This window comes from Amphibalanus amphitrite, unplaced genomic scaffold (assembly GCF_019059575.1).
Source record: "Amphibalanus amphitrite isolate SeventyFive unplaced genomic scaffold, NRLGWU_Aamphi_draft 000027F_arrow, whole genome shotgun sequence".
NCBI classification, from domain to species: domain Eukaryota; kingdom Metazoa; phylum Arthropoda; class Thecostraca; order Balanomorpha; family Balanidae; genus Amphibalanus; species Amphibalanus amphitrite.
Window position 1 is genome coordinate 1,395,406 of NW_024881523.1, and position 27,717 is coordinate 1,423,122.

The window sequence follows — 27,717 nt, forward strand, 5'->3', positions numbered from 1 at the left end:
TATCGGATTAAAACTTTATTTTCGAGATATCGAACGTGACATCATCTAATACCTCATGACCCTGGGTAATCGCGGTGATCTTCCAATGCGGGACACAGCCGGTGACGCTACAGAGGTCGCCGTGACAAGAAATAATACAACATAGGCCTCCACAAACAATCAGGTGACATTGCGGCTGCCAAAACAAATCCAGTGACAAACGTCGCGGTATTTGCAATAATGTCGCTACAACGGCGCCTGTGGTAGTGTCAGATCTGGTAACATTACATTCACAGTGTAACTATAAAAACCCAGGCGATACCCTGTGACGATTCCTAAAATCATGTAGATGACGCTGTGGTAGTTCAGGTGGTATTGTAGGTAGCGCTGTTGTAGTTGAGGTGGTCTTGTAGGTGGCGCTGTGATAGTTCAGGTGCTACCACAGGTGGCTCTATAGAAGTTCAGGTGATGTTCCAGGTGTCGCTGTGCTGATGTATGGAGCTGTGACAGTTTAGGTGACGTTACAGGTGACGCTACCCTTCTGGCCGCGGCGCGACGAGCCGCGGCAACACGGTCCCCCACTGGACACCAGGTGATCGCATTCGGCGCTGAAGCCGTGGCTGTGCTCGCTGAGTTTCAGAGCGAGGCCTCGGGCAGCCTCCGGTGAGACGGGTGCCAGGGCGGCGCCGTCCTCCAGCTGAGTGTGCCCGTGTCGGATCGGCTCGGCGGTGCTGGCAGCTGCCACCCGACGCCGCGGTCCGCCCCGCTCCGCCCTCGGTGCCGCTCTGGAGAGTGGGTCCCCAGAGCTCTGGTACGCCGGCGGCCCCTCCTGTGACTCGTGCGCTGCCCACTGTGACCCCGTGGCCCTGTGCACCACTGGCCTCGCTGAGGTCTGGGTGGCCACGTGCGCCGGCCCCCCAGCAGCCCTCCCGCCCGCTGGGACCGGCGGTTGGCGTGCTCGCGGCTCCCTAGACGGTGTCGGCGGCGGCGGCAGCTGCAGGGTCGGCGGTGACGACGGCGGCGGCTGCAGCGCGGTCGCCGCCGACACAGAGCCCGTCTGGGGCACCCTCAGTGACGGAGAGGTCACTGCGGACGCCTGTGAGATGGCGGAGGAGGCCGCCGAGCGGTTACGGCGGATCTTCATCGTCAGCGAGTCGGACGGCTGGTCGCCCACTGCCGGAAAACGGGACAGGCGTCAGCTGGTAACACGACACGACACGACAATAAACAACATGACACGACACAATGCACGCAAATACACGCATACATTTGTCAATAAATGCTAGGTCAACAATAAATGCTAGAATAAGTGCAATACATGATAGGAGGAGGTAATGGGAGAAAAACCAATGGATGGATATTGAATACGTTGGATAGATAAAGCTCCAAAATAAAGATGTTTAGTTTAAACCATTTATTTGTTGGGCTCCGCCCATCGAAATGAAGAGGTATAAGACAGACAGACATGTGTGCACTAAGAACATAAATGGCCGCTCACGTTTGAGATGTGGTATACAATTTGTGATCCAAAGAGCGTTATGTGCTGGTGGAGTGATAGGAAATGAACGGCGAAGTGACTGACACTGAGTGACATACACGGTATAACATCAGGAGTGCAGCAGAGCGACACTGTCGGACGGACCAGCGGCGAACAGTACTGACATGCGTGCGGTGTGAGATGGGCCGGCGCTGGCCGGCTCTCCAGCTCTACCAAGGCTCGTCCAGAACGCTCAACACGGACGGAGAACAGCCTGCAAAAGCGGGACGGACGCCGCGATCAGCAGGCGGGCGCGAGCGGCCGGTCGGCCAGCGACAAACAGAGAGATTGACAGACATGTCGGACAGAAGTGCCAAGATGGCATGCCAAGAATGAACGGGCATCGGAAACAAAGATTAGCTATAGCGGATCATGATTGAACGGTGATCACAGAGCAGTGTACATGAAATTTTGCAATCCACATAAATGAAATACACATGCAAAGACAGACATATTTCTCATACGTCTCGAGCCGACGCGATTGCCCGTATTTACACAGCATAATATGCCAATTGACGACTTCAAGGCTCTGTCATCGCGTCATAAACTCGTTTTATTTCGTGTCTATTCAAAAGAAAGGAAAAATACAAAAAATGTTATCAACCAGACTTTATTAACCTGCCTGCCTAATCTTACTCATGAAAATAATGATACAAAAACGATTGCTTAATTTAAGACCGCCTTGGTGGCTCATGGAATCGTCGTATCGGTTAAGGATTTTTACTGAAATTGAAGAAGGATAAAAGAAGAAAGATAAAAAATTCCTTCAAACCCAAAGTCTAAGCGACTCATAAAAATATTCAGGCGAAGTCTCTAGGCAAGAAAATCGAGTATTTTCTAAGTATACAATTCTTATAACGAGAAAAATAGATAAATGGGTGAAGTTAATGGAAAATCCCGGCGTTATTTCCGGCCATCTCGCTGATGACTGAGCCCTGACCTCTGACCCACGGCACATGGCCGCCGGCCGGCCCGGCAGAGCTGGCAGTGACCGGTCGATCCGGAACAGAGTGATTGGCGCTGTCGTGCGTTATGAATGACAGAGAGATGGTGCATGATGGCGATCCCGCTGGCCGAGAGCACGGTACGGCCGCGCCGACCTCTGGTTGGCCCGGTCATTGTCAGCGACCTCTGACCGACCCAGTCCGTCTCAGTGACCTCTGACTGACCCAACTGACCTCTGACTGACCCGACTGACCTCTGACTGACCTCTGACTGACCTCTGACTGACCCAACTGACCTCTGACTGACCCGACTGACCCGACTGACCCCTGATTGACTCGCTGACCTCTGACTGACCCGACTGACCCGACTGACCTCTGACTGACCCAACTGACCTCTGACTGACCCAACTGACCTCTGACTGACCCGACTGACCTCTGACTGACCTCTGACTGACCCGGCTGACCTGTGATCCCTAACTGACCCGACTGACCTCTGACTGACCCGACTGACCTCTGAATGACCCGCTGACCTCTGACTGACCCGACTGACCCGACTGACCTCTGACTGACCCAACTGACCTCTGACTGACCCGACTGACCTCTGACCGACCCGCTGACCTCTGACTGACCCGACTGGCCTCTGACTGACCCAGCTGACCTCTGACTGACCCGACTGACCTCTGACTGACCCAGCTGACCTCTGAGACTGGCGGCGCTTCTGGCAGAGGAGACCGTCCGGCCGTTGACCTTTGACTGACCCGCTGACCTCTGACTGACCCGACTGACCTCTGACTGGCCCGGCTGACCTCTGACTGGCCCGGCTGACCTCTGACTGGCCCGGCTGACCTCTGACTGGCCCGGCTGACCTCTGACTAGCCCGACTGACCCGCTGACCTCTGACTGACCCAACTGACCTCTGACTGACCCGACTGACCTCTGACTGACCTCTGACTGACCCGGCTGACCTGTGATCCCTAACTGACCCGACTGACCTCTGACTGACCCGACTGACCTCTGAATGACCCGCTGACCTCTGACTGACCCGACTGACCCGACTGACCTCTGACTGACCCAACTGACCTCTGACTGACCCGACTGACCTCTGACCGACCCGCTGACCTCTGACTGACCCGACTGGCCTCTGACTGACCCAGCTGACCTCTGACTGACCCGACTGACCTCTGACTGACCCAGCTGACCTCTGAGACTGGCGGCGCTTCTGGCAGAGGAGACCGTCCGGCCGTTGACCTTTGACTGACCCGCTGACCTCTGACTGACCCGACTGACCTCTGACTGGCCCGGCTGACCTCTGACTGGCCCGGCTGACCTCTGACTGGCCCGGCTGACCTCTGACTAGCCCGACTGACCCGCTGACCTCTGACTGACCCGACTGACCTCCGACTGACCCGACTGACCTCTGACTGACCCGGCTGACCTCTGACTGGCCCGGCTGACCTCTGACTGGCCCGGCTGACCTCTGAGACTAGCGGAGCTGCTGGCTGACGACACGGCCCGGCCGTTGACCTCTGACTGACCCAGTTCGGCCCGTGACCTTCGACTGACCCGCTGACCTCCAACTGACCAGCGACTGACCTCTGACTGACCGGACTGACCTCTGACTGACCGGACTGACCTCTGACTGACCCGCTGACCTCTGACTGACCGGACTGACCTCTGAGACTAGCGGCGCTGCTGGCTGACGACACGGCCCTGCCCGTGACCTCTGACTGACCTGACTGACCTCTGACTGGCCCGGTCACTGACCTCTGAGACTAGCGGCGCTGCTGGCTGACGACACGGCCCGTCACTGACCTCTGACTGACCGGACTGACCTCTGACTGACCAGCGACCTCTGACTGACCCGCTGACCTCTGACTGACCCGACTGACCTCTGACTGACCGGACTGACCTCCGACTGACCCGACTGACCTCTGAGACTAGCGGCGCTGCTGGCTGACGACACGGCCCGGCCGTTGTCGTGTCGTGACACCTGGCTGACGGGAGTGTAGACGCTGCGCCGTCCCCCACCGGGGTCGGAGGGTGACTGCGGCCGCGGCAGACACTCCTCCAGCGTGATCTTCTCGTGCAGGGGCCGCCGCCCGTCCCGTGACTCCAGCCAGTAGGTCTTCATCGAGCCTGATGGCAGCCACAGGAAGTGGAACGACCGGTACAGGTCTCAGGACGACTTGTATGAAAGGCACTGCCGTGTGGTAGTGGGTGAAAAAGTAGAGACATGTCTGATGGAAGAAAACACTTGGCTATTTCGGCTCTTAATTCATCCATGGCAATTAGTTACAAAAGAAAAGCAGTAATTGCCACACGGTTCGGCCGGGCAAAGTACCGTTGTCATTGCAACATAAATAATGCATAAATGCTTAAAATAATATTAGGTATATTACGCATTGACCACTCATGTAGGCAAAGTTGTTACTTACCCTTTCCCTTTACTTGGATTTCTCCTCTTTCTGACGTGTGATATGAATTTCCCAGACGGACTTTGGTTGTTTCTGATATGTGAATTTTCATCGCCACACTGTTAGATTCCATCCGCGACGCTAGAACAAAGAGACATATGAGTGATTAGTATAAAGCAGTCTTTTTGTTTTGCGCCGTTAGGTGTAACAGCTGTTTCACGCACTTTCTTAGCAATTGCTATTTCAAACGAAACAGATGAGCGGCAGCGCTGGCTCAAGGTGCTACCAACCTTTAATACTTTGAGCAGGGATATCGGGAGAACGATGGATAAATTTCAAAAAGTACGTCAATCCATAGACAGGGAAGGATGTGAACTGACATCCGCGAATGGAGACCGCCAGTTGAGCTGTGTTGTAAAGAGACGAAACACGAGGCGAAAAAGAACTCGGAGAAAACGTAACGAGAAGTAACGGAGCTTTTTCCATTGGACATGACTTCCGAGGAAACAGAAAGACCAACACTAATCACTCCAATGTGTTATGACGGATGAGAAGCACGCTGTTTTTCTTTCGCAAAACTCTAGCTTCATTACGATCCGAATGGCGAGCCAGCCCCTCCCTTGATCTGGAATTACGTCGAAAAACCGTTAATTCTCTTGAGGATTGTCAGTAATTGCTTCTAGTGCCAAGCATTGTTGAGAAAATGGTTTCCAATTACTGACAATGAAATGCCACCGGGTGAAATGGCTTAAATAAACCTTAACTTTCTACGTGACTTGGATCAAGTGCCTATAATAGCGTGAAGCCATCGACAGCAGTTAGCAACGGATAATTGACACCACTCAAAGAAAACACAACCACTTATAACAAAAAGACTGACTGAGAAAGTTAGTATCACTGATGGCCCCGCATTGGATTGGAGGCACTGTTCAGCTATCGACAGAGCTCGAGTCAGGGGTACGACTGTCGCTACCTGACCTCCCACAGCGGTGCAGCTAAACGGACAGGTCACCCAGTAATACGCCCGTGTTATGCTGCATCGGATATGTCGTCCTACGAAATGAATAGAATCCATTTGGAATCTACGTTTTTGGATATCATTTGACAATTTGGTTCCACTTGGCTCAGTGTTTCACCGTCAATTCATAGACACCATAAGTGGAGTATTTAACCCTCGCCCTGGCAGGGCATTTTTCATAACACGGCCTGGCAGGGGGGGGGGGTCGATGCGACCCCCCCCCCCCTCGCGATTGGCTCCTATGGCACCTAGAAACACCAAATTTGGTAGGTAGGTGGGCCCCCTGGAGTTCTCGCCCCTGTGCAAATTTGGTTGCTCTAGGTCAATATTTAGGGGGGTTTTGGGGGGTATAAATGTAAAAATTTCGCTAAAAACAGGTCGAAAGTTTTTCGCTTATAACTTTTGATCTAATTAAGATAGAGAAAAAAGAAAAGCACCAGTGAACTCAGCACGTCAAGGCGCGTCGAATGATATACTTTTTAGCTTGCTTAAGTGTACTTAAAGTTTTTCTTATATTTTAAGTAAACTTAAATTAATAAATTAAGTTCAAGTTAACCAAATTGCATCATATCGCATATCATTCGATTCGGCTGATCACCAGGAACACAATGGTACCATTTTTTAAGCTCTAGCGTCATTATGTGCCAAGTTATTGGCAAAAACGTCATTTGACCTCAGTTGACCTCATTTGACCTGACCCATGGATAAGTACACCAAACAAAGAAGCACCAAGTGACCTGCTGTTAAGTACCGTGGTTTCAAAGCACAAAAGTGATAAAACGAAGCGGATATCTCCAGTATTTTCCGAATTTAGTATTTTCCCATAGGCTTAACATTACGACGTAATGACCTCTAACTGACCTCAGGTCAGTGACCTCAAAAAAGCCGGACTATATGTTATACAACTCGGTGAACTTAGCACATCCTGAAAGTTTGAAGGAAATCAGTCGAAAACTGTGAGTTGGAGAGGTGCAAAAAGAAAATTGAAATTTGACCATGACCTTGTACCGGTTTTTCTGACCTGGTGACCTGATCCAAGGTCACCCGGACCTGAAATTTTCAGGTCATATGTAAAAAGGTTGCCCCATAGGCTGTGCCAAATTTGGCGGCGCTGCGCGCCGCCGTTTTTACGCTATCTTCGAAAAACCTTAGGGGGGGGGGGGGTCGCATCGACCCCCCCCTGCCAGGGCGAGGGTTAAAGGTGGATTATAATTCCAGTTCTTCATTACGGTATTCATTGCGGTAAAATAAACATGTCATGCCATATCTTTTGCAATTAAGTGACAGCTGATATCTCCGAGTCCCGATAAGCTACCAATTGACTTCACTGATACATAGGTATCCCGAAACATCTATCTCCCCCTCTCTCTCTCTCCCTCTCCTTCCCTCCCTCCCTCCATGCCCTTCTCTCTCACTCTCTGTCCCTCTCCCCTCCCTCCCTCCCTCCCTCTCTCTCTCTCTCTCATCTCTCTCTCTCTCTCTCTCTCTCTCTCTCCCTCCCTCACTCTCTCTCATTCTCACTTCCAGTACATTCATACATCTTCATCAGACTCGCACGCATTCGACCAGAGTCACCGTATTGACCACATCCGCCTGCTCTTTCCGCTCCCAGCGCTCTCTCCACATGTCTCTGTACGTCTCACTCTCACCTGTGTTGACCGTGTCGCCGAAGAGACAATAGCGAGGCATCTTCAGACCCACCACGCCCGCCACCACGGTGCCAGAGTGGACGCCCACGCGGATCTGGATGTGGTTCCCTGTTGGATAGGAAACAGTGAAAATAATAAACATTTTAAAGTAGAATTTTCCTCAAACAGTTTTAGGCCGGTGCACTCCAGTTTATTTTGCAAACTTTGATGTGCTGGCATTTACTTTGACATTGCCAAGGCAAATTGAGTTAGCAGCTTGTTTATGATAAGAAACAAACGCTCTGAGACGTCACTCGAATGAATGCGTTCCGGTGATCGCGTTCTCTTTCTACTCAATTTGTTTATCACGTGGTGTGCGGTTACGCCATCGCCAAATGGCAACATGTGTCGGCTCCACGATGCTAAAATGACAGATATTTACAATAGGATTGTAGAGCTTTATGAAAAAGCCATGATGTTATTTGTGTATTTCGATAGCGCGTAATACATACTTGATAAACGTTTCAGCTTTAGACGTCAAAGCTGCCGCTAATGTTGTAAGATGCGGGCTGATCACTACGGCCCATCTGGACTTCAAGGATACTGTTCCGCACGGCGGCCGGGCACTGCGGTACAGTCTACCCGCCAGGCGACTGGCTTAGGGCCGGCTGTCGGCTCCCGCGGAGACTGCAGCTAAGAAGTAAGCAATAACGTTCCCTGGACACTGGATTGTGACTCATTTAGCGATGACGTTCACTTGCCAGAAACTACACCAGCTAAGTAATGACGGTCGCCCAGTGACAACGTTCACTTGACACACACAGCACTGACAGACGGCATTGGCCTCCGTCAGTCACTGTATTGTCTACACGGATAAATAAAGACTTTTCACGCATTCTCATTTTAGTTGATTTTTTCTTCAGCTCTGCCAGTGATGCCTATCCTTACATGTTTTGGAACTTCAAGAATTAGGCAAAGCTTTAAACACATTTAATGATGGAATAACCTTAACGTAAAAAAGTGGCGAATTTCAATACAAAGAAGTCTGCAAGTAGCGATGAGGTCTATGTGTTTCATTCAGCCTGTTCACTGGTCTAGAAATACATACGCAGGAATTACTCCTAGTAGTTGACTCAGAAACGCCGTATTATGTGTTCACGTAGGCCAATAACGTAATTAATTACGCCAATTTGACTCATTTCTTACAGTTTGTCGGGGGCGAAACTCGATAATCTAGTCACACTGGAGTCAATTTGATCAGTGGTAAAACACGTGCGTCAGACTGAATAGCGAATATATCCACGTAATTGGTATTGAATGGAAGTGAGTTTGGGAAAGGAAGAAACAGAAAGCGAGAGAGAGAGAGAGAGAGAGAGAGAGAGAGAGAGAGAGAGAGAGAGAGAGAGAGAGAGAGAGAGAGAGAGAGAGAGAGAGAGAGAGAGAGAGAGAGAGAGAGAGAGAGAGAGAGAGAGAGAGAGAGAGAGAGAGAGAGTTGAATAAATGAGTGCTTGATATTCTTCTTTAGTATTTGCGCGCGAGAACGTTATTAGCCCGTATGCCACCACTACCTATCACGCCCGCCAAACGTGTCCGGCCACCGATACGCCCGGCGGCGATGCGTGACGTCACCAAATCACGTGGCCGGTCAATGGGGGAGGCGACAGGGCGGTGGCGGCCGCGGCACTGCCACCAGCCAGTCGACGACAAATCACACGGCGAGGCAGATACGTGACCCGTTTGTAATGACGCCACCCGTCCGGGGGGGGGGGGGGGGGAGCCATGACCGGCCGCAGCCCACCGCTCCGGCCTAGACGAGACTGACGTTTGGCCAAGCCCGGGCCAGACATGAAGTCGTCCGACAAAGACCAGACCAGGCCAGACCAGGTTCAACCGAGCCAAGACTGGCCGGGATATGTGCCGCCAAACCAAGGACTGACAGCAGGTCACCTCTGACCCCACTATATTCAGCTCGGTATGAATAGTGCTTAAAGACGTGCCTTTACCTGTTGACGGGTCGGTGAGCCCCGTTATGCCCTCCACCATGTCTAGAGCCATGTCACAAATGCTCTCGGCGTGGTTGGCCCGCTTCTCCGGTGCCCCGGCCACCACCATGTACGCATCGCCGATAGTTTCCACCTGAAAATAGTCTTCAGTCAATAGGAATGTATTTATGCACATAACTATGATGAGAATTGCCAAGCGCCGGGGTTTATTTAAACAGCCTCTAGGGCCTAGCAGAATGTTGAGTAATTGTTACATCAATCTGATATTTTGAAACCCTAAATACAGACCAATCACCTCTGAAAAACCATACCTTGTAGACGCCGTTGAGCTCTGTGAGAGTAAGCCATACCTTGTAGACGCCGTTGAGCTCTGTGAGAGTAAGCCATACCTTGTAGACGCCGTTGAGCTCTGTGAGAGTGTCGAAGATGGAGTACATGGAGTTGAGCATGGAGACAACCTGCATGGGCGACAGCCGGCTGCAGATCTCCGTGAATGTCACCACGTCAGAAAAGATGATGGTGACGCTCTCAAACACCTGCAGAACATCAGAATAAACTCGGTATCAGCCATGGAAAACGCTGTTGCTTGTACTCGTATCGTATTGTGTGGAATTATGTTCGTTGTTGCTTTGTTCATTGCATGACACACCAGTTTACCCCCCCCCCGAATAATAACGTATGTATGATTATCCTGAGATCTGCAACACATTACGCATGTGCTACGAGATGGTATTGTTCTCGACAAACAGCGAACTTGACACTTATTGTGGCTCAACGTTTTTGTAGTGGTAATCACAAAGTCAATGGGTGTTCAATGCATTTCCAGCCTGGCGTGGAAAATCAGGACCGTCAGTGGGATGTGAATCGATTTCCATCACAAAATCCTAGCGAGTTGCTGTTTATAGCAGCTTGAACAGCACAATCACTGCAGCAAGCTTTGTTATATAGGGTTTCATCGTTGCTGGCTCCCGAGTCAATAAAAACCTCAGATTGCTATAACATACACCTCGAAAAGAACCTGGGTTGTAGCAGCGATGGTGGACGCTTGGTTCTCTTCTAACGATCTCAGAGTCGTGCTCGTGACAGACCAGTGCTTTTCTCACCTGTAACTCGATCTACAGGCGTTACTTGGGGTCAACAAGAGTGCTGGTTTAATTATGTACTTAACATATTTGATACTCGTGTTCTCGGGAGTACGGCCCACCAGCAAAAGAGTGGTTGGTTAGCCTATGTGCTTTTAGTGTAATAACTTTGAATGACAGAGACACTCCAGTAATATGACTCAATAGCAATGAGAAGAGGGTCCGTGCACACACTTCGGCAATGGTTTTCAACAGCTATTAGACGTATTCATCAATGCAGATCGCTTGTTGTGATGTTGGCAACCAACCACTTAATACCTGGAGGGCCGTACATCTCGGACAAGAATAGGTTAACGCCAGTACGCCTATGAATGGCTGACCTTGCCAGCTTTTCTGCGTGGATGGGAGGTCCTTACGGCCTCCGACGCCCACCCGGTGGCCGACGCAAGTATTGATCGGAGTCGCCTACGGACGCCCTCTCGCAACATTCTCAGCCCGTGCTTCATTCTCAGCCCGTGCTTTACCCTCTCCGCGACTTTCTCACATCGTGTCCTCTACGCCAACTGAGTTTGACATTGGTTTAAAGCGACTCAGACCTATGTGTTTTGTCATAATGCCCTTTTAAATGTTCTTTTAAATATAGTTGATACTTAACGACAATATCACTGAACAAAAAATCTAATTTTTAGAAACTTTTATATAACTTTTCATCAATTTAATCCTTTATTGATTTTACATAATCGGTCACCCGAAAAAATAGCTTTTGCAATTATGCTCTTAAGTCCGAGCACTCGCTTTATCCAGAGGTTGTCTAGTTTTATATGTCGTTTGACGTCACAGAACATGTCGCGCTACGAAGGCTGCCTCGTCAAATCCTCCCGTTTGACGTCATCATGGGTCCGTGTCAGCACATCCATTCCAGTAGATACTGTTCAATATCTGCTGTCAGCCAGCGTAGATTTGTACGTCCTCCGAGATGGAAAAATAACTTGGCTGGGACCGACAGGGGACGTATGTGGCTTACTATACAATTAGTGACGAGTTGTTACCAGGCAGCAACGGATTAAGATCTGGCAGAGGTGAGAGCGAGCGATAGGGAGATAGGGAGAGAGGGAGGGAGGGAGAGAGAGAGAGGGAGAGAGAGAGAGAGAGAGAGAGAGAGAGAGAGAGAGAGAGAGAGAGAGAGAGAGAGAGAGAGAGAGAGAGAGAGAGAGAGAGAGAGAGAGAGAGAGAGAGAGAGAGAGAGAGAGAGAGAGAGAGAGAGAGAGAGAGAGAGAGAGAGAGAGAGGAAGCAACACAGAGACAGCCAGCAGACAGGCAGACAGAAGAGAAATTCGTTCATTTACCACAAACCGTCAAATGGCATACCAACAATCAAAGCTTGGAGCGTACCTCACACGTGTCGACGGGATTCTCTCCTCGTCTGAGACGGTTGGCCACCTCCTTGGGGATCATCTGGTACAGCAGCTCATCCGTCCTCCGCATCTCCTCGTCTAGTTTCCTCATCGACTCCTCCAGCTTCTTTGATTTGAGCTGCTCTTGGTCCAGCGCTAGTTTCAGCTCGATGGACTGCTGTGTACCGGCGAGCATCAAGTCTCTGTAGGACGAGGGAATGAGGGAGCGTAAACCACTGCAGTGCGGAAAGACAGACTGAAAAACGTGGTGCCATATCTCTTAGGCACCTTTACATGTCTAATACCATCTACAGCATCAGCTAAGGCAGTGTTAATATTTAAAGGATAAATAAAACGTCAGAGTACATCCCCGACATTGGTACTCACCGACTGAAGTCGTGCATGGAGAGGTCGTTGATAAACAGTCCCGTGTGAACCATGGCTTCCAGATCTGGCATCACGGGTGTCCCCAGAAACAGAATCATCTTCCAATCTTCAAAGTAGATCATCTGACCTAAAGGATAAAAAACTTATGTTAATTGCAAAGTCAAGGGCATTGCTAGAGTTTCCAGCCTGAGCTCAACAACTACAAAATGCTCTACGGCTCAAAATTCGTTATAAAGGCTTTAATGAACTAAGTGATAGCTAACCGATGGCCTTTAATTCAATAGCAGTAGGTACACGATAAAAGGTTGTATTTACTAATGATATAAGCCCAAACTTATAAGAAAAAAGTCACGGGCTATGCTCTTATTTTAATGCATTAAATGTGTTGTGAGACAGCCATCGATCAGAGTTTATCTTGCATATTTGACTGACTACTTCTTTTCAGAAGCATCAATTTCAATGCTGACATAACATCCAGACAAGACGATCACCCCGATACCTATATTGGATTTTCATGGATGATGTTTGCCAATAAGGCAACATTGAATTGTATATCACGACAAATCCTTGGCTTGTGCGATTTATGGTCACATGCTACCGTAAAAATCAAGTATTTCTTTATTGTCATGACCTTTCCTCCTTTTCAAAAGTATGCTGAGCCAAAATTAAATTGTTTTAGCGTTTTCAAATATATCGGCCACAGGCCTTCATCAGTGAAATATCCAAAAGAACACAGTGTTCTTTTGGATATTTCACTGATGAAGGCCTGTGGCCGATATATTTGAAAACGCTAAAACAATATAATTTTGGCTCAGCATATTTTTGAAAAGGAGGAAAGGTCATGACAATAAAGAAATACTTGATTTTTACATTAATAATGATCCTCCAACAAGCACTAAAACAGATACAAGTCATATGTTACCCTTTAGCCGAAGGTTGGTGTCCTTTATCACAGCATCCTCTTCAATAACCACGTGCAGGTTGTCAGTCCCGTTGTTCATGTGTCGAAGTTGAGACGGTGTGTCTATCGAGATAAGCTCAAATATATTGTTGGTCTTCTTCAAAATCTGGAAGACATCAGAATCAGTAACCAGGGGCGGCGCCACGGGTTTTCGATAGGGGGGGACGGGGACCGAAAATCGAAAATCCCAAAAGTACATACTGATCGTGTATGCAAAAAAAAAAAAAAGAAAAAACGAGGCACGTAACGCCGCGAAACTTGGCAAGGCCCAAAACACATCGAATGGTGCATCCCGTTTCCAAACTTATCCTAGGACACCTAAGATCGATCACCTTTTCAAGCATCCTTGCCTCTAAATCAAAATTTGCAGTCTTGCCAACTCAAAGCTGGTTTCCTACAAGCTGCGAATTGCTTAGGCATAAGTAGCAGTGCCAGCTATTCTTACATTTCGTACTTTCAAATTTTCGATCTTACGTCTGGTCAGCTTCAGGGCTTCACCATCATATACATAGTCATGGAGGAAAAGTGGGAATGTCTTCTGCTCTGACAAGTGCGCCAAAACTGCAATATAATTTCAGAATCATGACATCACCACCTGATCCATATGCAACGGCCAGGGTGCAGCTAATGGCTAGCCGTCAGTGGTCATGTCATCGGTGGTCACTCAAAAGGCCATGCTAGGTCATGGAAGGTCACCAACCGTTATTAGATCACACTTTCTGATGGATTTTACTTGCCAAGAGCTTCGCGGGAAAAACGAGCGCATGCACCGTTGAAAAAATTGAGTGAAATGGTCTCAGGTCCGGCGACCTCTGCAGGTGAAATGCCCCAGGGTAGGATTCCGGTCCTTGTTGATTAACTTCGTCAAAAATGGCAGTAGAGCTGTGATGTCGGCACCATTGTGTTCGTCATGATCGAGCTGGCACGACCTGCATCGTTCTCATATTCACCCTCCAATCGTAACAACTACAGCAGGGATTGGCAAATGGCGGGGCACCCCCTTTGGGAGGTAATGAAGGTCTCTGGAAACCTCATCCCACATCTCTTAAGCATTAGTGGCTCTCCTTATGGAACAGGTTTCTTGACTGGTCTGTTTCACCCCAGAATTCAAAGACTAGTCAAGGTAAAACCGAGCGCACCACAGTGAGCACAATTTGATAAGCTGGTGTATCTCAATTTTCATGTAGAACCTTTCACGTATCACGGACCTAAAACCCTTTCGTGCACTCATGCAAAAGCAACTGCCATGTTTCAACAGCTGGTAATGGCATTTTCACAGCCGCTGACGTAAGAAGGGGAGGGATGGGGGGCTCGATTAGACCCCCAGCCGTTCGGCCGCCGACCGAACTTAGTTTTGCAGAAAAAAAAACGAGTGCTATCGAACCCCTTGACGAGAGGGAGCCGATGCTATATCCAATTATAAGGTCTTGGGCTACTGCGTGCTTTTTTGGTCCTGCCTGTGATCTATCCGAACACTTCTCCCCACAAGTGCTGGGGTTAAATGGCATAGATTTCAAATGGTTCCTGTGGTAGAACTGCCATGCTTGAATTTGACTCATTAGGAATGGAAAATTTTCATATAGTAACGGAAATCAATGGAATTTCAGCTTGGTTTTATCGGCAATGGGGTCTGGCAGTGGGGTGGGGAGGTAATAAGTAATAACCCTGCCTGGCGCCCCAAAAAGGGGGCACGATCCCCGAGGCCCTGCCGATCACCTTATAACTACAGACATCACAGCTCCACACCTTTTGCAGATGGCCAGGACCCCTGCGATGCATCCCAACAGCAATCTTTATTCAGAACCTGCCTTGATTAACCAACGATGCATTAAATGCCACGGATAACTCTATAATGCATTATTATCAACTATTGAACGGGCCTCGCCGATAGGGGGGTACTGTACCCCCCTAACTTTCGATAGCGGGGGACCTGTCCCCCCCGTCCCCCCCGGTGGCGCCGCCCATGTCAGTAACTGAATATGGTAAAGCCGTTCACAATTACAGGTAATAGGCAAAGTTGCAGCTAACTATGGCATGGAGAGCTGACGTAGTGTGATCTGCAGCTATTTTCAGGCCAATAATAATGTGGAATACATTACATGATGCCCGCACGGATGGGATAACGTGCACTAAGACGAAGACCTCCCAAAAGACAATTCTATGGCCGAGATATACAGCTGAAATGATGTAATCGTGACTCTAATTGGGCCATAGGCTGCTGACTGGGACCAGGGGGGCCGTTCGAAGCCGTGAGTCGGTGCGCTCACCGAGGTGAAGCGGAACTCCACCAGAGGCCGCACCAGGTCGAACCAGTCGTTCAGCCGCTTCCCCAGCAGGTTCGGCAGGATGGTCAGCATCGACTGACCCAAGTTGCGCACCTCCAAGTCAGACCTGAAGACACGCAAGCAATCAAACACTGAATTTGTATAACTCTGTAACAGTCACGTTTGGAGGACTGATGGAAAGAAGGTTTCTTACTATATAAACCTGATTTACAGCTGACAAGTTTCCACAAACCATGTTGTAGTTCCAGTTAGCCACAGGAGCTGGTCTATAGTTATTCTAGGGACTTAGTCTAGCTCCGATCGAAGCAAACTTCCGCTGGGGTGACCGTTGTCGCGATCATTAGCCTATCTCTCCGGATGGGCTAAGCCTGCACGGGCGCCTGAACTAGTGACCACCTTAGCCCAATGTCTTCCCCTTGTCCCTAAGCTCGTGACCCTTATATGCTTTTGCAGGACCGAAATAATTAAATCCAACAAACTGAACACAAACTCTCTGAGAGCTTTGACTTTATTATTAACGACATATATACATTTTAATTAAATCATTAGGTATGTCGATATTCATCCAACCATCATTCTAAACCACTTGGACGAAGTGTCATCAATTTTCGACCAGTTGGAGAGACCAATAGTCAGTTCAGCTTTCCAATTTATGTGCGTCCATTTAGCACGGGAATACCTAAAAGGTAAGCCGATACTCCCCGCTACAGCTTTTTGCTCATTAGGGCTGCATTCGAGAGCTCCGTCTTGCCCCCATCGCCTCCCATAGCCAGGGTTCGGTAACAAAGCAGGCGGCATCTTCGGCGTCGAATCGACCAGTCTTGTCTGTTGGCGCTCTCATGCAATATATCATCCCTTACTTCAAAGTTCAAAATTATTTAAAGGGATAAGGAGAGGGATAAGGATCCTCCCACCTTACAAAGTTAATGAATTGGCAAAGAAGTGATGCACCGTGGTGCAGAAAGAGCAAAAATGAATATCTATCAAACTTTACCGAAAAATATTCGCTGTTTTTTAAGATAAACGACACATACCAACACTTAAACTTAAACTTTTATTTATTTTTTGGGACATCCGCTGTTCCTATGACGTCATTTGAAAGCAATAATTTCAAATTTAGCATCCTAAAAGTGCGGCTGATGTTGCGCGCAAAACAGTGTATACCATACCACAACGTTTTACCAAGGTTTTAGCATAAGATTTAGAAATTGTTAGATCTGCGCTGACGTCACAAATTCTAAGTGGGCATTCAAATGTATTAGCCCCTTAGAATCCGAAAACTGCTGACTTTGGTAATTGCAAGCCAGGGACCCAGATTTGCCTATCTCAACTCAAAACTAATGTTAAATAATGTGAATATTTCATCAATGATGTTTGATGTTTCCAATCCACATATAACACATAAACTACGTTTCAATTATGTAGATGCTATGAAATTGCTCATTAAATTCCTGTTCAAGTGAGATTAACATTAACCAAAAGTTAAATTATCCCTTTTGGCATTGCATTGGATGCATATGCGTGCTCATGTTTCAAGCGATCTAAATCAACGTGTAACTTCTGTCTTTACAGATAAGTAACATCAAATTCCCGTAAAAACAATATCTAACATCTCAAGCAGACCGTTCTACCCCTTTCTAGCTATATTGGTTTATTGGCTTACGATATGGCATGTTTCAGGCAGCATAAAACGCGTGGTGCTTTTTTGTATTCAGCTTGGGGCTGGCTGCGTTGGAGCCGCTGGAAAACAGCATTCAGTGGCTGGACTTTCTCACTAAGGCTTTTCCAAGTACGATGGCGTCGTCAAGGCACACTAACAATGATGTGTGGTGCAGACCGATCAATATCGCTCTCATCTGTCGGCTAAACGTCACGAGAGCATCACAAGGAGCAAATGGCATGCCTACGAACTTCTCAATTCCAAAAACCGTTTGATCAATAAAAACTCACTCATATTACTTGACCTAGACTGACCATTCAATGTACAGTCTGTCTTAAAAGTACCGCGGAAAGTGACGGTGGATCCATCAAGCCTGACCGAGGAAGGGCCTGCTATAATTTGAAAGTGACCGAACCAATTGACCTGGGGAATGCACGAGGATGTCACTTGCTTCGGTGACTCAAATTATAGCAGGTCCTTCCTCGGCCAGGCTTGATGGATCCACCGTCACTTTGCGCGGTACTTTTAAGAGACAGACTGTACTATCAACTTCTGGCCAACTATAAGACGATGTTTAATATTTTTTTTCAAATACCTCCGTCGATGTGTTGAACAAAGGAATGAGTACGAACCTGAATGATTTAATTAGTTTCATCGACTACCTTCATGGATCGAAACGACGGCGGTCCGTGATATCTGATTATTTAATTTATCGGGCACAGTTGGGCACAATACCACAATATCTTTCATGTTGTTAGCATGATGGGTATTTAAGTGTCTTTCTGACCACCCTTGTCTGAATCTCCGGCTGTGGAGTCGATGAGACTGACAATTACATGCTAGAGGAAAAGTACATACAATGTAGATAGAGATAGAGAGAGAGAGAGAGAGAGAGAGAGAGAGAGAGAGAGAGAGAGAGAGAGAGAGAGAGAGAGAGAGAGAGAGAGAGAGAGAGAGAGAGAGAGAGAGAGAGAGAGAGAGAGAGAGAGAGAGAGAGAGAGAGAGAGAGAGAGAGAGAGAGAGAGAGAGAGAGAGAGAGAGAGAGAGAGAGAGAGAGAGAGAGAGAGAGAGAGAGAGAGAGAGAGAGAGAGAGAAACCGTATTTTTTTAGAAGCCTGCTATATTTTATCGTGGATTTCTGGAATGGGATGTGCTGACTCGTGACCAGCGTACACAAATGCTGGCCAGCGTTGCCAAGCACTAACCGACATAAAAGAGAGATAGAGAGGCCAACCGAGGAAAAAGAACTGGCGGAACTTTGTTACCAGTGGCGGACCTACCTTCAACGGTGGGAAATGGTCCTTGTGTGGACAAAACTTTTCACTTTGGTCGTGAGCTTTAACTTAGTTTTATCTCAGGTAGAAAGTTTAGACAGAATAAAACGGAAAGCGTAAACAGATAGTAATGTTTCGATTTTACTTTACATATAATCGTATGAAAGGTCGGCAGAATTAACAATCTATTTAATGCTTGAATTTATAGTTGGCAATTATCAATACGTGTTGGCATTAGCGTCGCCACGGGGGGGGGGGCAAGCGGGGCAGCTTGCCCCCCCAACCTCGGACCGGGCACCCCCTGAGATCGATACAGATCCGATGAGATTTTGGAGTCGGGAAAAAAATGGGGGTACCTTTCTGAGAATGTCCGTGAGGTCAGACTCGGTTGGAGCGTGCAGTTTAAATCAGAGTCTGACTCGCAGTCGCCAAAATCTTCAAGACTCCGAGTCCAGACTCGGAAATGTCAATGCTGTGATTCATTCCATGTTCCTAGTTCGTTCTTTATTACATTTTACAGCTGATTTTCATAAGTTTTGGAGTGCTGACACAATATTCGTTCAAAGCGTGAAACGAAATCTTCGGGGCCTTTCTCAACTCTCGCCAAATGTCTGCGACAGGCTCAATTACCGTGCAAGTGTCGGAGGGCTCATGAGCTTGCTTTACAAAGGCTCCTAAGGAGCTCCACTGAGCCCTGAAGAAGCTTTCAGAGGGCCCAAACGGGCTTCTGAAAGTCCCACTGGTGTCCATGTTCTCTGAGGGCCCATACAGGGATCTTTGAGCCTTCGAACATTTCTGAGAACCTTAACTGGCCTCTGATAGTTCAGCCAAACTTTTGAGGCGACAGACTTTGCTAACCCCAAGCCGGCATCTGAGGGGTCGCAGCTCACGTGTCCCTCTGAGGTCCGCAACACATGTTTATTATGTCCCTGCGTAAGGTCCTTAGGGATTCGACACAGACCCCGAGGGTTCACACTGTTATCCGAGGGCTCCAGGCTCACCCTGGGCCTAGTCTCTTAGCGCCCGCCGCCCACACTGGCTTCTGAGGGCCCCACCTTGGGCTCGGAAAGCCCTAAAGCACCACGTACACGTAAATATTTGAGGTGACCCACGCCGATCTCCGGGATCCTAAGCATGCTTCTGAGAGTCAGCACTGACCCTGAGTGGCCTGAAATGGCCTGGAAGTCCCAAAACTATCTCTAAGGGATCCCTTGCCGCTATGCCGTGCGTAACTTTTGGTTCCGTTTAACAGTTTTTGTTCGCGTTTGCAGCGCTTCCCTTCACACGAAAAACGAGAAACTTTTGTTCACACTCGAGTGAACAAAACACTTCCTCTCACTTGAGCAAAGATGAATTACTTCCGATTCACACTTCCGACATTCACTCTCCGCCGAATGCCCAACTTAGCTACGATCGGTGGCTGGGATAAGTCCTATGCATTTCACGTAAAACCTCTGCATGCATGCGTGAATCGTGGTTTTAGCAGGGTGATCCGATTAAATGGAGCGTTTTTCACCTTTTTCTGGGTAATGATCATGAGCGTCGAGCGTCTACACAGGGGCCCTCTGCAGTGCGTCGGCAATCGCAGCCACTATATACTATAATTCTACCAGTCGTTTTTGTCATGAAATTTAAAAATTTCGAATTTTTATGTAAAAAATTACATGTCATAGCTAGAAGAAAACCTTTGTCACCATCGGATTCCTCGCACCATTGCGCGTCGAATGATATGTAAAACGAGTGAGTAAAGACTGGGAAAAGGCAAGTTTTAACACAAAAGTTGATTTTGCCCCCCCAACCGAAAATCTCTGGCGACGCCTATGCGTGTTGGCGTTCGCAATTGCCTTTTTTTCTGCGTCACTTTTGCTCATTTAGTCTACGGGGATCATAACCTTTGTAAGTGCTGCTCACCTCCCAAATAACTTTTCTAATTATTGCTTACATCAATGTTATAATTAAAATCAGAGAAATGAATAGCAAGCAAGGAGATATGACTGAATTTAACTACTGGCTGAATATAAACGCGTGATTATCTGTGTTACGAGGCACATATAATGTAATCCCAGCTCGTTACATCCGAGCAGTGATGGTGGCTCTCACGCGAAGGCGATGGAGAATGGGAACAGCTCGAAGATGATGCTGGCCCGGATGGGCAGGCTCTGTTCGTCTCGCACCAGCTGGAAGCTGTGCTCCTGGCGGTACGCTCCGTTGTCGAAGGTCAGCTGATATGTCACGTGGAACGAGTCCATGAAGGCGTCTTCTCGGATCAGCTCGATCTGCATATCCGTGTCGTAAAAATGGCGAGCCACCTGCCGGTCGAAAAACAGCGAAGACTCGTTTATAATCTTTACGATGGGTAAAATAATGCAATATATAGACATTTCGAGCAAGCTGTTATTGGTGTTCGTCTCAGTTCTACATACTTTTATATAACTGTTTTATATGCTTAGTTATTTATCGTAGCTTCAATGTAAAAGTTTCATTGCTATAAGTTAAAACTGATAAGATTACAAAGTTAGCGTGCATGGAGTGATTTTTATGCAGCAGCCCACCTGTTTGATCTGTCCCATTGCGTAGAAGCCGTACCCCTTCCGCTTGCTTCTATAATGCAGCACCATTCCCGATGCCGTCTCTCTCTCACAGAAAAACGACGGTGGTCGCATCCTCGGATATGAAAACTTGAGGTATTCATGCAAGTTGTCCAGGCCTGGAAAATAACGTCATATATGAGCAGCAGTGCCAGGAGCTGATCAGAGTTTATATACCGACACTATAATGTAGCTGGATGAGCTCTCAAAGATTCGAATCGAATCGGTCATTGTATGTAAATGAGGGGCAAACGTGACAAAAACAGCAACAGCTGCGACATGATTATTTTGTTGATGTGGGATGTAAAGAGCAGCATAAAGTAGGCTGTATGGAGAGCAGCTAGAAGTAGTAAGCTGGCACATGACTTTGGCACACCAGCAGGACGAAGGAGCGTTCTTGGTTTATTGAAAAACTCGAAACTCAGAATAGGATAAAAATGTAATTGATATTATTTCTTCATTTGTTTATTTATTCAATTTTTAGTGACGTACGAATTCTAGGTTGAAGATTAATTTGCCGATTAAGGCTAATCACATTAGACCTGCTCTCTGCTTTTGGGTTATGCTGGTAGACTGTACCATCGCTTGAGAAGCCTCATGCACAATTTGCATGAAATAGGTCTCATTTTTCGATGTTATTAACTAAAACGCTGGTGCTGAAAACATCGCTGACGAGTCGTGAGAGACTCACACCGAACATACCTACAGCAATAGTCGCACACGGTTTAACAGTCATGGTAGGTATGTGCGATTGGATGAGCCTTACCAGGAAAGATCGCTTATCAATCGGCGGCATGAGAACAATGTTATAGGTGCACAAAAAACGTCCCCACTACAAGATATACTCGTAGCTCTGATTGCCTCGTGACGCTCTCATCATATCTTTTATCCAATGAAAAGGTCATAACTTACTTGGCGCTCACTCATGAAAAAATATTACGCGTCTTTTCAGTTGAAAACGTTATGAGCTACACATCACCGGTAAATCACAGTAAAGATCCCTACAATCAGGAGCAATAGGATACAGGGACACGGTCGACAAAAAGCTCACGCAAAAAAACAGCCTTTAAGTTGCAGGCACATTTTCATCATGACGTTCTCACAATGTTCTCAAAAGAGCGTATAGTCGCCGACCATCAGTTTGTCCCGACTGAGATTAATGAGGTAAAAGACAAGTGGAAATATAGAAACACAGCGTAAAATAAATAGTTTGTAGCATGCTTTTAGTGACTAGGTAAGCCAGGAGTTGAGTATAGAAAAATACTCAAAACAAAGATATCAAAACATTAAAACGAATATACCAAATATGCTGACAATGACAAAAAAACGACATTTTAAATGTTTCAAATACCCGTTAGTTGTTGTTAGATTTCGATATAAGAATCAAATAAGTAGGGCGTAACTATCTATTTTGTTTTCTTTTATTTCTACCGCAATTCATCTTTTAGACGGCATTTCACGTCGTGGTCGGTAACAGAGTGGCTCCGATATGAGCTTTCGAATGAAATACCGGCACCCTCACCGAGCTGTCGGCGCGTGCTTACCGTTCAAAAAGTCCCTGACGTGCCGCCCCAGCACTGAGAGCACCCTGTCGTAGCCGTACTGTCCCACGAAACTGACGAACGTAGTGCCCATGTTCTCAAAGAACTGCTGCTCGGTCACTCCCAGAACCTGTGACAAGAAAGAGAGAGAGAGAGAGAGAGAGAGAGAGAGAGAGAGAGAGAGAGAGAGAGAGAGAGAGAGAGAGAGAGAGAGAGAGAGAGAGAGAGAGAGAGAGAGAGAGAGAGAGAGAGAGAGAGAGAGAGAGAGAGAGAGAGAGAGAGAAAAAAAAAATAGAGAGGAGACAGAGGCAGAGACAAAGAGCTATGGTGGTTAGATAACGGGATGAGCCGAGCACATTAGGTACTGGTAGGGAAATAATTTAAAATCAGGATGATTTACGCCAATGCAGGACAAAACCTATGCATCACCGATCTTACATTCAAGTCCTGATAAACCTAAAACGAGCTGAAAGAACTTGGCGGTGACTTTAAATGAAGCTGACTATTGATGAATCAACAACCTCTCGTAAATATCAATATTTCATTGCAATATGCAATGGCCTGCCAGTTCAGCTATTATCTGACTGGAATTTTCATTTCTGTCGTCATAAAGCTGTCATATCTGTAGGATAACTGTCATAACTTGGCAATTACTCCATAACCTTTGACAATGTTGATGGCTAGTTCAGGAAACATCATTTAGTCAACCGATAAGGCGTTGAGCTGAAAAAGCCTCAGGGGGCTGCAACATTCCATTTCACGAAGCTATAAGTGTCAACTGTCCCTGTGTAGAGTTTAGAGCCATGGACCCCCGGAGCTTCTTTACAACAGCCTCTCCCAATGTCACACCTACCTTGCAGGCGACCTTGGCCAGTCTGGGAAGCAGGGCCTCTGGGTAGACCTGGTGCGTGGAAAAGGACGGCATGTCCACCATCGCCTCCCGTCGGATGTGGTCCCACTGATCCTCGCCGTACGTCGTCTTGATAAAATCGGCCATGTTTTCCAGCAGGAGTCCGTACATGGCTGCGACTCGCCGCGGCGCTGCCGCTCACCGTCCCCTCAGTCCAGTCCAGTCACTCGGCTGCCCCTCGCAGCTCGAGCCTTGGCGTCCCCGGCGTGCTCTAAAAGCACCGCTCGGCGCTGTGACGGACAGATGCTGAGCGGAACAGAGTTGTCTAGAAGGTCATGCCATGGCTTAGAACTCCTGTCGATTCTCTCTTTTTCCGTCTATCTCTCTACCTCTCTCTGTTCTGGATGACTGGCTTTATTACGTTTCCTTGATGCTCTCGCTTCAGAACCAGTCTGCTTTGGTTCCTGTCGGCCTTTTACCGTTAGGAGATGCTACTATACATATCAAAGTTTCCTTGTTGCGATTAATATGCAGCTCTGCGAGCTCCTTGGTGCCACGATGATGAATGCTGCAGTTTGGAGTCCGTGACCTTCGTGTGTTACAGAGCATAGATGTTCACCGAACCGCTGCTGCTGACTGAGTCAGGGTCGGTAAGATATTAACGTGTCTGGAAGCGAAAGCAGCACCGTCACCACTGATGTATCGGGTCATAGTTGTGAAATAAAATGGCTGAACAGTGACAACATGTAGACGGATGTTGCTAATTACAATTTAGACGACAACTCAGTCAAGGACAGGAAGCTATTTTTCGGGCTTTTATTGTTCACAACCCTTACATGAACGGTTACAGTCAATTATTAATGCTCCCAAATAGGCCAACCCACTTTTGATGACCCCTTTTACTTCACCTTATACATAATCTAAATCCTTACATGATATCATGACCAGAGCTGTTTGATAAGTTTTCCATTAGTTATTCCTTCGCAAGCCGAGAGCTGCGAGATTTATGTAAACGCCACACCGATAATTTCAAAGCTTCTGTCACGACCTATACAGCCATGAAGCTTCCGAAAATAAATAGAGAGCATCGAAGCTGCATTAATCAACCAAAATGTATGGTAGGCCAGAGCTAAGAGTGCAGTTTAGGTTACTTTTTATAAATGAACGTGTGAAATATGTTTCTTTTCTAGACTGAATAGTCCGTCATTGACCTTCAAAGGGTAGCGCTCACATGGAAATGATGACACAATGCTATAATTTAGCATACCGATGCACAGCAAAGTGTTGCATATATGGCTAAAAGTTCGGTTCGATCCCATTATCTCCGGTCTATCCGCCAGATTATAAGAGGATCACAGGCAAATTCTCCTTTTGTATGTACGACAGATACTACCTTTTTTGCCCGATATTCCTTTCCATCGGAATGTTCCTCTAAAGATACACAGTATCATTCGATACCTATTTCGCAGTTACATATTGCAAAACGTTGCTTTTCTCGGTCCTTTCATCACGTTAATAGCGCTACTATTGTAGCTTAAAAGCTACAGTTAAGTATAAGCAGTTAGTGTTTTTCCATCTCCGGTTTGATCCGATTGAGCTGCAATCAGAAGAGCGATCAGCCTACACAGAAGGAGCTGCTAAATCAATATTCAGGATAGCATCTATACTCAATTGCTTCGGTTGACGTGAAGCTGATTGACAAAGGTGATACAACACTTGTGAACTTCGTACATATAACAGGTCAATAGTGAACATTGAATCATTGCATTCACTCGCTACCCCCGCTCCTCTTATCATCTATGCATATCATTTTAGTTAAAAAAAAAAATCCCCAGCATATTTTTCCGAGAATAAATTTTAGTGAAGACATTCTAAAGCGACGAAACACTTGGAATGTGGTCAATTAGAGAAATAGGATCAACTGATACGTAGCATGATCTTCTGGCTTCTCAAGTCAGCTCATGACGTAGACATAAGGTCAACTATATAAGCTGATCTGTTACAATGCCCTTTTATCCGATGTGTCTCGGCAGGAGAAATATACGACGCCGGTAAAATGAGCCTTCGTAAATCTCTGTAGCAAATGTTATTGCGAAAAATGAAAACATCAATTTTGAGAGTTTTGCCTTTTGGAAACTGAGCCAATTTTGAATCGGATTTGGCAAAAACGCCTGGAAAACATGGAATGTTTTTAATATGCTTGCTATAACTTTTCATAAGTTATTCATTCAATTGAAAAGACCGGGAGAAGTTGACCTCGGTGATGTCCTCTGATGACCTGAACTTTGACTTCACGTGAAAGTAATCATCTTATGACAGTAAATGTTACCATTTTTGACGCTCTTTCGAACAACCACTTGCCACGTATCACTACGTGACCCAGGGGCCGAGTTGGAGAGGAGGTGCGTAAAAGCGGCTCCCTGCCTCGAATGCGACCTTTACAAGTGTTCCCAGTTGTACCTCGTGTCAAGCGTCACAATCTTTTTCAGTTATTTTTTCTTTTACTTTAAAATGATTTTACGGGGTTTAGATATTGCATCAAAAGACCTGCTCAATGCGCCTCCCGATCTGTATCCTCCTACTAGTAAATGCTTTTTCATATATTGCATGTCTAATCAGTTCATTTTAGATGCGTACTGCAAGTTGCAATCTGGAAATGACCTCGACCATCCTCGACAAGTCAAGGAGCGAGTATGATAAATTTCCAAAAGTAGCCGATGCTCATTTAACAATAGGTTATGCAGTAGCCTGCTGTAGCTCATAGCTCACCTGACCCACCGTTGTTAGCTCAGCCAGCTCACCGTCGGTAGCTCAGCCAGCTCACCGTCTGTAGCCCAGCTCCCTCCGTCAGCCGCCGGCAGCGCGGCCCACCCGCCGCGCCCGGAGAGCCGTCCTGGTCGGCGGTCACCCTCAACTGGCCGACGCTGCGTCGTCGCCGACAGACAGAGCAGAGAGAACGGGCAGAGCGGCGGCAGCGCAGAGCGCCGCGTCGCCGCCGCCGGCGCAACAGGTCGCAAGGGACGACGTGGGACACTCGGAGGCCGCGCGAGTGGCGGTCAGAGGGGCCGAACCGGGGACGACCATCAGCGCCACGGGCCGTGCCGGTGTATCCGTGCAGTTCGCACTCTGTTCATGTCCATCTAATTTGATTTTAAGGCTGCGATTGCTGCGTACAACGCACTTGTCAGTTGTCAAGTTCAGATCAGTTTGTCATCAGATGCGTCTTTGCCGTATCCTACATGTCTTTAGTGTGGCTGCTAAGCGCTTGATCAGCTACGAACGATTGTGTCATTGCGGCTGGCTGCATGATGAAACTACTTATGAGAGAAAGTATAGGAAAGGGCCCTGGCCCCTGAATGTACATATAGGTAGCTAAAAAGAATAGCCACATTCCGGGCCATTCTAAGAACAAGAATAATCATTTGAGTAAAGGTCAGTATTTATTCTGCACGAATAAATGATGATGGAATAAAATCATATAAAATAACTAGATTGAATAATACATATTTTTTAATTGTTTTATGTTTTTCTAAAGACGTCAATGACGGAGAAGATCTGCAATTTTGTGACAATTTGGTCGAATGGTTATCTGATATCCAAGCATTATTTCTCAACTTCTTCTGCCGTCTTATTGTTCTCCATCCTAAGCTATCGATAATGACAGGCAACCATAGCATTGTCTTGTCATTAAATTATCTAGTTTCCAATGTTTAAGGCTTCCCATGTGCCTAACAACTGTTCAAAATCCTGTCAAGAAATCGTCAAAACGTCTTGTGTTGCCATTGCAGCTCATACCGTTCCCCAGAGCCTCCCCGTGCCGCGTGCCGCTCCGCCAAGTGCCCGGGCAGTGTCCGGTGCCCTTGCCGTGTCCGTGCCCCAGTCGTGTCCGGTGCCCGGGCCGTGTCTGTGCCCGGGCCGTGTCCGGTGCTCGGGCCGTGTCCGTGCCCCTGCCGTGTCCGGTGGCCCGGGTCGTGCCCGGCGGCCGGCGGCGACTCCCTTGTCGGCGCCACCGAGACGCCCGGGCCGTGTTCCCTGTGTTAGCGCGGCCGGACATCGGCCTGCTCTCGCGCTGATGAAAGCCCGCCGGCCAACGGTCAGCGCAATGACCACAAAAAGGTCCGCAGCTCACACCTCGACACGATGAATGTGGCAGCAATGAGGTACTCACTGCTC

At 47.6% G+C, this 27,717-nt stretch overlaps 1 protein-coding gene across 2 annotated transcripts; it reads right to left on the reverse strand.

Moving 5' to 3' along the window:
* Positions 1-26,440, reverse strand: LOC122364704 (soluble guanylate cyclase 88E-like). Of its 2 annotated transcripts, XM_043335364.1 has the most exons (16): positions 26,314-26,440; positions 23,548-24,211; positions 22,698-22,824; positions 21,118-21,272; positions 20,666-20,874; positions 15,615-15,738; positions 13,309-13,453; positions 12,387-12,513; positions 11,998-12,202; positions 9,913-10,059; positions 9,524-9,656; positions 7,542-7,649; positions 4,896-5,015; positions 4,390-4,596; positions 1,642-1,730; positions 1,031-1,152 (listed from the first exon to the last, which is right to left on the reverse strand). In XM_043335364.1, the coding sequence occupies exons 2-15, from the start codon at positions 23,713-23,715 to the stop codon at positions 1,687-1,689; spliced, it is 2,019 nt and encodes a 672-aa protein (XP_043191299.1). In that variant the 5' UTR covers positions 23,716-24,211; positions 26,314-26,440; the 3' UTR covers positions 1,031-1,152; positions 1,642-1,686. The 2 variants fall into 2 exon arrangements, with proteins under 2 accessions (XP_043191290.1, XP_043191299.1); XM_043335355.1 differs by lacking the exon at positions 1,642-1,730 and having other exon boundaries at positions 1-1,152.
* Positions 26,441-27,717: the final 1,277 nt, after the last annotated feature.